We start from the raw sequence: 10,069 nt of genomic DNA, 5'->3' as shown, positions 1-10,069 counted from the left end.
CAGGACCGCTCTAACTGTGAAGAACTGAGCATCAGAAAAAGTGAAAGACCCTACTAGCAATATCAGATGGTCTTGCCTGCTCTTCCAGTATCCTTTGAACATGAGAAACTGCTGAGCTGCCAACAAACCCTCTTTCATCATGGCAGCAAAGGATGGACCATCCAGCTTACTTCAAAAGACTCATGTGGATAGCCCCTGAGGTTTAATAATACTCAGAACTCCAGTCATTAGTCACCTTGGATGGGCCACAAGGCTCGAAGCTTCTCTCCCAGCTCAGTAAATGTTGAATTCCCTACCTGCTCATAGGTAGAATGCCTGCGTTCTAGGGGCCACATGGCTTCCATCTATTGCCTCTCCCAGATTGCAAAGCATGTTGGGCATAAGAACTTGTTATGGGCCAAATCCTGGAACCTGGACATCTGGTTGTGCAACAAGGTGTCTCTGACTCCATTATCCAGCCCAGGAACTTGGCAGGCAAAAGTCATATCAACTGAAGACAACTAGGACTCATGGCCCTGACCATTCCAATTCCTGAGGGTTCTTAAATGACATGAACAGCGGCTGGTTGTCAGGCTAAAATGGACCGAGGCTGATAAGAACTTGGTCCACAGCCTGATCGCTGCAGCAATGGGAAAGAACTCCAGGAATGTCAAATCTTGACATATCCCGGCATCTATACCAGGCTGAGACCACCACCAGGCACGATGACATTCACAAAATATAAATCTTGAGCCATGGGAGCTGGAGGCACCTGAGTGTATTTGGATCTCAGCCTCCAGTAATCCATTCTGCCTCCAAATTGATACCTTGTATTCAAACCCCTCCTGGACTCAGTGTGCTCTAATTTCTACTGAATGTGTATGCAGAGATGAGGCTGGCTTGTCCTCTTCGTGGCATTATATAAAGGCCTGATAAAGGCCCAGCCCTATGCTATCACCCACCAAGGATTAAGCCTTCTTAGGGGCCATACCCATTGGGGACACTCTAGGATGTGCAAGGGGGGGTATGGAAATCGACTTAAACATGCCTGGCCTTTACATCTTTAACTTTGTCATGATCCTAAATAAAAGGGATCAACTTGGGACCTTCTGCATGCAAAGCAGCTGCCTTGCCAGTAGGCTACAACCTTACCTTAGCAACACATTTAATATAAATACATTTATTTATTATCTTTAGATCCCACCTTTCTTCCACCATGGGACTTAAGGTAGCCAGGAGGAATTCCCAGGTACTGACCAGACTCAGACCTGCTTAGCTTCAGCAAAGTAGCAGCTAAAAATGATATCTGACCTTGCCTAGAGACTATTAGGCCAGTTGCTAGACCTTTAAAGATAGAAATATGCCCTCCCTTTCACAAGCTGAGGGAAATAAAAGGCATTTTGCCCGGATAAGGGGTGCACAGGCCAAAATAGTCCCTCTCATCCTGAATAAGGAGGAGGAAGGCAAAGAAGTCATACGAACATCTTGTTGATACCAGGAAGACTGTCCAAAATGTGGCACAGCCAAAAGCAAAAGCATGGTCCCAGAAAACTGAGTGGCAACCACTGCACTGAGCATACCCACCAATCAGGAAAAGGAAAATAACCCCACCAAGTTGGTGCTCACAGGCCTCCCTCGGCTGGGCCAAGTCAAAGGCAGAGCTGCAACACAACTCCCCTCCCCTCATGGGACTTGACAGAGAAGCAGCAGCACAGCCCTTGGTGAGAAGGTGGTAGAGGCCACCAAAACCAGCAACCCAGGAACTGAAACACAGACACTCAGTAACTGAGACACCCCATTGAGGCTTGCCAACCAGGCAGGCCAGCGAAGAAGGGGCACTGAGCCAGGCCACCACTGGGGAAGAACCAAGTAACAAAGCCTGGTTGACCTGCACCAGATGCTGGATGAAGCCCATAGGTTTGCATGGTGATAGCTGCAGTGCAGCTGCCCAGTGATCAGCTGGGTCAGCTGCATGGGTGCCAAAAAGAGAGCCATGCCCCACACCCCAGGAGCAAATGGGAAAGGCAGCCAGCAGACTCAACCAGTCAGAATGAGGAAACCAGCTGCTGCCACAACAACAACCACACCCCGATGTGCTGGGGCGGCACAGGCCTCCAAGAGAAGGAGATGCCATATTGAGGCAGCCCCTGGGCAGCCACCCACTGAGCCAGCCACAAGGCCATGGGGACCAGAGCTGCACCCAGCTCCTGAGAAAAACACAGCCAGCGCACAAGGCCCAAGTGTCACAGCTGTGACACCTGGCCAAGTGGCACCAGGGTACGGGCACTGAAGCCGGAGCCCCAGGCTGGTGCACAGAGAACCTCACAGTGTTCCATAAAACATGTTGGGGGCTGGGAATTCTGGATGTAAACCAAGTTAAAATCATTCGGAACTCCACAATCCAGGAAGAAGCCTGCTTCCCACCCAGCTGGAATGTGGGCAGCGTGAGTTGTGGGTGGGGCAGTTCCTTTAAAGGCCTGCCCCACCAAAGCTCAGCCTCTTTCACTTTCTGGCTGCTGACTGAGCAGCAGCAGCAGGGGCAAAGGAAGCACCATGAAGGGCGTTGGCTTGCTGCACATCGCTGCCTGTGAGCATTGGCCCTTTTGCTTGAGGGAGGAGGACAGAGGATGCAGGATTATTATTATTATTATTATTATTATTATTATTATTATTATTGGAGGGGGGATATAGTAATGATCTCCCGTCATATCTGAACTTGGGAAGATGCCCATTCAGCATCAGTCGTATGACCCAAAGTGAAAAGCTTCCCAACTCGAAGAGGTAATTCTGCATTGAAGAGCAAGTTATGTTTAGTGGTTTCTCCTTATGAGTATGACCTTTCACCTACAACCTTTAGTGAACCTAAATGTTGTCTTTTCCATATAAAGTGTGTGCCTCCATTCTTATAAGTTACAACTCCACACCTCATTGACCATCATATGGTTGAACCCCCGAGAATATTGAAGTGATTTCCATAAGTACGGAATTCCCTGCCTCTGGAGGTCAGGCAGGCACCAACTTTGTATTCCTTTTGGCACCTCCTGAAAACATCACTATTCCAGGAAGCCTTTCCTTAATTACCAGCCGTGGTTCACTGTACATTTTGCTTCTTTTACAATCTATTTTAAAGTGTTTTATTCTGTTTTTATTTTATTTTATCTTGTACATGCTCTGAAATTTTCAATGGGGAGTGGTATATAAATATTGTAAATTATTTATATACCGCTCCCCATTGAAAATCATTATTATTATTATTATTATTATTATTATTATTCCATTGTGATTTTCAAGAACAACATGGTTCAAGTTTAAATTAAGGAGAATCTGCTGTCCCACATGACCCTGATTAGTTTTCTCTATGGCTCGGTTCCCCAGTTCAAAGGTCAACATACCAAATCAATAAATCTATAGAAGTTGTCAATAATTTAGCTAATTTTTTGTTGCTGTACTTATTGCCTGAAGAGAAAAGGTTAGCTTAGTTAACTTAGCATTGGTTTAGCTAATGGGCTTCTATGAGATACATACAGAGCAAATGGTTTAATCATTACAACAGATGCTTCTGAGCTTGCAGCCATAGATTTAAATCCCAGCAGGGGATTTACGATTAGCCTTGCTATTAGCATAAATTGATCGCTCTGATTGGCTAATCACTTAATTAGGAAAAGGCCTTTGCTATTGAACCATTTTGGAATAATTTCCATAACTATAGGATAGCTGTTCAGGTTCAATCTACATGTTAGAATGGATTTGCTTTTTTTGTTACTTATCCAATGAGATAAGAATTTATTATAGATGGCTCATTTTTGGCAATGACTAAATTCTATTTATGTTTTATAAAACCTCTGAGAGGTAATGCTCATGGGGATGCATCTTTTGTGCAGTCTCCCTATGTGCACTGTGCCATGCCTCACATAGCAACCTAGTACCCATGATTCTGTAATGTTGTCTTGCTTTGATTCTCTTGTGGCTCAGAGGAGGACTCAGAAGTGGAGAGGTAATCATCCATTATCTGCTACTCCAGGAGCTTCCAGGTCAGAGGATGTGACTTTACCAGACTCCTCAAAATCAGAGGGCACCCTCCCAATGTAGTCCCTAAGCCATAAAAACCATGGGCTGCAGAATTAGTCAATAACCCTTTAAGAAACACATTGCTCCTCAGATAGGCAAGATCATCCAGCCATTATAAAGCCTCAGAAGGCCTCTACATGTTGCTGAGACAACAGATCTTCTTGAGTAAGTTCTGGCCTGCATAGATCAGTCCAAGATTCTGACAGTCCTGGGCATCCTGTATAGCCTGACTTATCTCTGCTCCACTGGAAATAACTCTGTTCCACCGGTCATGCTTCTGTGAATTTAACAATTGTAATTTTATTTAAGCAACACCCCCACCACTAGGTGGTACTTTTCCATTTCATCAGTACTTAGCTAAGGGCCTATGTCTTGCTGTTATTCTGTCTGTTGTTGTTTCATCTTGGAGAAGTTATTTTAAAAGGCAGATTTATGATGAGGGTCTGTGCTGTTAATTTAACTTACAGTTCTCTAATAAAATCTGTCCTTTTAAGCAAGTATTACATTTAGGAATGCAGGTAGAAGCAAAACTTGAGCTCATCAAATTCCACCTTGAAGTGCATTCTTTCTCATCTCATTATCAGGTTGCAATCAGGTTTTCTTTTCACATAAATGTGTGTGCATATTTTTTCCAACAACATGAGTAGTATATGGCCCTACTTCCTGTCAAATTTATGCAAATGAGCCATGTGGCTTTGTTTTGGTCACGTGACCAAAACAAACACCACGTGACCGGAAGTGACGTCACTAGCTGTCAAAACAAGCAGCACGTGGCCGGAAGTGACGTCACCAGCTGTCAATACAAACAGCACGTGACCGGAACTGACGACACTAGCTGTCAAAACAAAACAGCACATGACCGGAACTGACGTCATCAGCTGTCATAACAAAACACCATGTGCCCAGAAATGCTGGCACTACCTGTCAAAAGAAAGGCCACGTGGCCGGAAGTGACGTTTTTTCTGCGGCGACCGGAAATGATGCTTTTTGCAGGCGACCGGTGGAACATGTCCAGGCATGTCTCCCCACAGCCTCTCAGCGGTTGGCTAAGGAATATCACATGGCCTGCCCCGCAACCAATAGGAAGAGTTTTCAGAACCCCTAAAGGATTCACCAGGGTGTGCAGTGCTTTTCAGACTTTCAACCCGTCGGGAACAGTTGCTGATTTTAAGCAGGAGACAACATGGAAACCCCCAGCACCCCGATGCGGCCTAACCCCAGAAAGATGGGCATAATGCGATCTTCATCCTATCCTCAGGTTGGCATGAAACTTACACCAGATTCTCAGAATGTTATAAAAAATAGTTATGCCGCAACTGAGAGCACGCCAGGACCTGGGGGGTTTTCTTTCCCACCGGCACCCTTGAAAATTCAACCCAGACAGAAGGGAATTGTTCGTTCTTTCTCATATCCACCAGCAGACAGAAACATTACACCATGGTCTCAGAATATTATCAATAATAGTTCTGCTGCAACAATGACTATACCCTTATCCGTTGGACCTTCTGGATTTTCTTATCCACTGGCACCCTTGAATCTTCAGCCTAGAAATATGAATACTGACCAGATGATACCGGTAACTGAGAGCTTACCATTAGCTGGACACCCTTCAGGAGAGGTTTCTTTTCTTGAAACTGCATCATGGGATGACGGCCAAATGGATTATACCAAACAAGGTCCTGAAACAGAGGCTATGGATACTTCAGAGAGCCCTGAGGGGTTCACCAACATCGTCGAGGATGTGGATGGGGGTGTACTTAGGAAACTGTCTAATCGACCTATTGAGAAAATGGAGAGGGCCTACCCAAACTTGTCCTGGACACCTTACCGATCACTGAAAGAAGAGGACCGGGAAAAGCTGAACAGGAGTAGCCTCCCGGTAAGATATTTCTTAATGTCTTGTGTGTTGGTAATTGCCCAGAAGAGGTACCAATTAATTAATGGTTTTCGCTTTTTCACAGGTTGATACGCTGACTGACAATTTTAAGAATCTGCAAATCGAGAGTTCCCGGAATGTAAACATTTCCTGTGTTTCATGCGTTTGCCCCTTTCCTGAGTGATAAGATTTACTGTTGGCAATAAAAAATTGTGCTTTTTACGTGTGTGTCCATATCTTACTGAACAAGCAACATGGCAGAGCATGAAGAAATTCTAAAGAGTATATATTATACACCTGGAGAGGTGGGGAGCTTTGGAGGTGTGGCTCCTCTATTTCAAGAGGCCAAAAAGCAGTGTGAAAAGCTGACTAAAAAACAGGTTATCTCATGGCTTTCAGACCAGGATGCTTACACGCTGCATAGGCCTGGCAGAGTCCATTTTAAAAGAAACAAAACGATCGTGTCTGGTGTGGATGCACAGTGGCAGGCTGACTTAGTGGATATGCGACAGTTTTCTAAATACAACAGGGGCTACAAGTACATTTTAACAGTGATTGACATTTTGTCTAAATATGCTTGGGCTGTGGCTTTAAAAACTAAGACCGGTAAAGAAGTGTCCAGGGCCTTTAATGACCTTTTCAGTCAAGATGACAGAAAGCCAGGCAAACTGCAAACAGACAGAGGGAAAGAGTTTCTAAATCATTCAGTAAGCAAGGTGTTAAAAGAACATGGTGTTCACCACTTTGTCACCAATAATGATGTCAAAGCGGCCGTGGTGGAGCGGTTTAATAGAACTTTCAAAACAAAAATGTGGAGGTATTTTACAGCGAATAATACCTTCAACTACATCAATGTGTTGCCACGCCTCCTAAAAAGTTATAACCACAGCTTTCACAGAACCATCAGGGCGCGACCTGTGGATGTTAATCAGGCTAACTCACTTGCAGTTTGGAAAACTGTCTATGGAGACAATGTTAACAGAAAAGCAGAGACCCCTTTGTTAAAAAAAGGGGATCACGTCCGGATTTCTAAATGCAAGGGAGTCTTTGCTAAGGGGTATGAACAGAATTTTACCACAGAGTTATTTATAGTGGATGAAGTCATCGAAAAAGCAAAGAGACCTGTATACCTGTTAAAAGATTATGAAGGAGATGCGGTGGTGGGAACCTTCTATCCTGAAGAATTACAGAAAGTGAATGCCAAGGCAGATAGGACATACAGGATTGAAGAAATCTTAGCAACAAAAGGAAGGGGCAGAAGTAAGTGTCACCTAGTTAAATGGTTAGGTTGGCCTAGCAAGTTCAACAGTTGGGTGAACGCTTCTGATCTTCGTGAACCTGTATAGAAGTGTAGAGAAGAAGTATGGGTGATCATGGGTTTTACGTTACCTTGCCCAGCAATGCCTGTGCTTCAGCTTTTCCAAACAACAAGAGTTCGGCATACACTATACAATTAGCAAGAGCTCTGGATCTTCCAGGATCGTGGGAAGTGGGGTTAGTTGAAATACAGTATCCACACAGCTGGGAGACTCTAACTACCTTTGGACGATTTGAAATTTCTGACAAGGAACGTATGTATCGTTTAGTTCTGTGCAATGGTTATTATGCTGACATCCCGGAGGTGATTGAAAAGATGAACAAACTTATACATGGTGGTCATAAAGTGACCCTACAGTACGACGCTGTGTCTAGAAAGGTTAGTCTACAGCCTGCAGGAAAATTTACCTTTCAATGTGATGCAGAGTTGGCCCAAATATTAGGACTGAATCCTGACGTGGCTGTCAAAGAATTCCCTTTTTATGCAGACATTACCCGGGGTTTTAACACCTTATACGTGTACACAGACATTGTGGAGCACCAGATAGTAGGAGACTATTATGTACCGTTATTGCGTTGCATACCCGTGCGTGGAAAGAACAATGAATGTGTAACCCTTGGTTATGACAAACCACACTACCTGCCTGTATGCCGGGATCACATTGACACTATCACCATTGAAATAAAGAACGATCAGAACAAAAACGTACCATTTCGTTTTGGTAAGGTGACGGTGAAGCTGCACTTTCGCCCCCGGAGAGCTTTTGTCTTTTAAAAATGCCTATTTTGAAAAGCTATGGGGATCCAGCCGTTTATAGGAATTATTATAAGGCACAGGCTGGATATGCCCTGCCTGGATACCATGGTTCTCCGGTTATGTATGGCGCAGGACTTGGCGGGATTTTCAGGAGCCTATTCCGAAAAGCAATCCCCCTTTTGAGAAGAGGCCTAGATATCATTAAACCCCACGCAAAAACCGCTGCTCGTAATATTGCTAAAGATGTGGTAGGCCATGTTACACAAGAGGTTTTGAACAGAATGAACACCCCACCTCCACAAGATGGGACAGGGTTGATGTACATTAAAAGGAGGCGGTCTCTAAAAAGAAAAGCCTCACAGGTGAGCTTGGTTGGTCCGCCCCAACCCATTAAAAGGAAAGCGCAGCGTGGAAGGAAACACCAGAAACGACAAACTGCATCAAAGAGGCGGCGGTCTAGTTCAGCTAAAAGAGATATATTTTAAGACATCGCCATGGCTTTTATCCACTGCGGCTCTGAAGAATGCACTAAATCTGAACTTGATCTATTCAGCATTGGCCCCACACAGACCAGTATTGAGAGAAGTTTGTTTATTGAGGTACCACCCTTGTCAGCCCTTACAGACACGGCACCCCTGGATTTCTTCATAGCTGGAAATGGTGAAGATTACATGGACTTAAATAACACCTTGCTCTATGTGTGTTGCAAAATTGTCAATCCTGACGGAACCAACCTTGCTGCAGCTGCAGAGGTAGGCCTGGTGAATTATCCAATAGCCTCCCTCTTTAGTCAGCTGGATGTGACACTTGGTGATCGTTTAATAAGCCAAAGCAATAATTCATATCCGTATAGAGGTTATTTTGAAGCTGTGTTGAACTACAGCGCGGATACCCTAGCAACACAATTCTCTGCTGGGCTCTTTTACAAAGATATACCGGGGGAACTTGAATCTGCGGATCTGGATGGCAACAATACCGGGTTTATTAGAAGAGCAAATCTGACTGCTCAAAGCCGGAAAATAGACCTGTTGGGACACCTCCACGCCGACCTGTTTTTTCAGGAAAAGCTGTTGTTAAATGGGGTTGATGTGAAAATTAAACTTACCCGCAGCAAAGATGCATTCTGCTTAATGTCAGACGTTGCAAACACCCCTTACAAACTACAAATTTTGTCAGCCTCGCTTTTTGTTAAAAAAGTGAGAGTTGCACCTGGTGTTCGTTTGGGTCATGCAGAAGCCCTGTTGACAGCTAATGCCAAATATCCTGTGGATCGTGTGAGCATGAAAGTGTTTAGCATTCCAAGGGGAAGTCGTGTCGCCAACCAGGAAAACCTGTTTTTGGGGCAATTACCTAAACAGGTAATTATAGGCATGGTGGATAATGATTCTTACAGCGGCGATTATCATAAAAACCCATTTAATTTTCAACATTTTTATACAAATTTTGCTGCCCTTTACCTGGATGGAGAACAGATCCCCACGAAACCGTTCCAGCCCTCCTTCGAAGAGGGGCACTGTGTTAGAGAATACATGAGTCTCGTACAGGCCGCTGGCAAACAAATGAAAGATAGGGCTCTTTTAATTGACCGCGAGGACTATGCTAGAGGTTACACCCTTTTTGCATTTGATCTGACACCCGACCAAGAAGGCGGAGACCACTATTCTTTGATTAAAACTGGAAACCTGAGGGCCGAATTTCGCTTTGGTAGAGCCCTGGCTGACACAATCACCATGATCGTGTATGGTGTTTTTGACAATGTGATAGAGATAAACCATAGAAGAAATGTCCTGTTTGACTATATGTAACATGGACAGTGTACAGTTAACTCGTGTCCTATCTTCAAACCACTACACCAGCGCGGCTTTCTATGGGGTGTTTCCCAGTGACATGCTACCCAGACGACAGTTACAGCAGCGTCCTGTGTGTTTGGTGGTTAACACCCACCCTCACAAACTCCCAGGAGAGCATTGGCTAGCCATCTACTTGACAGAAGACAAGAATGGAGAATTTTTTGATTCCTACGGACACCCGCCAGACCATCCGCTGTTTCCTGAAACCATCATGAAATTTTT

The 10,069-nt window shown here is 44.6% G+C and overlaps 1 protein-coding gene across 1 annotated transcript; it reads left to right on the top strand.

Annotated features, from left to right (window-relative positions):
• Positions 1-8,491: 8,491 nt before the first annotated feature.
• LOC134405031 (uncharacterized protein F54H12.2-like) lies at positions 8,492-9,802 on the top strand. The gene has a single exon (XM_063136090.1). It carries the CDS (start codon positions 8,492-8,494, stop codon positions 9,800-9,802), a length of 1,311 nt encoding a protein of 436 aa, XP_062992160.1.
• The last annotated feature ends 267 nt before the right edge of the window (positions 9,803-10,069 follow it).

The sequence above is a fragment of the Elgaria multicarinata genome, chromosome 10 (genome assembly GCF_023053635.1).
Source record: "Elgaria multicarinata webbii isolate HBS135686 ecotype San Diego chromosome 10, rElgMul1.1.pri, whole genome shotgun sequence".
NCBI lineage: Eukaryota > Metazoa > Chordata > Lepidosauria > Squamata > Anguidae > Elgaria > Elgaria multicarinata.
This window is presented reverse-complemented; position numbering and strand designations above follow the sequence as displayed.

What these genes read in the sequence shown, in the direction of transcription:
- LOC134405031 (XM_063136090.1), top strand. Translation starts at nt 8,492, where the DNA reads ATGGCTTTTATCCACTGCGGCTCTGAAGAATGCACTAAATCTGAACTT.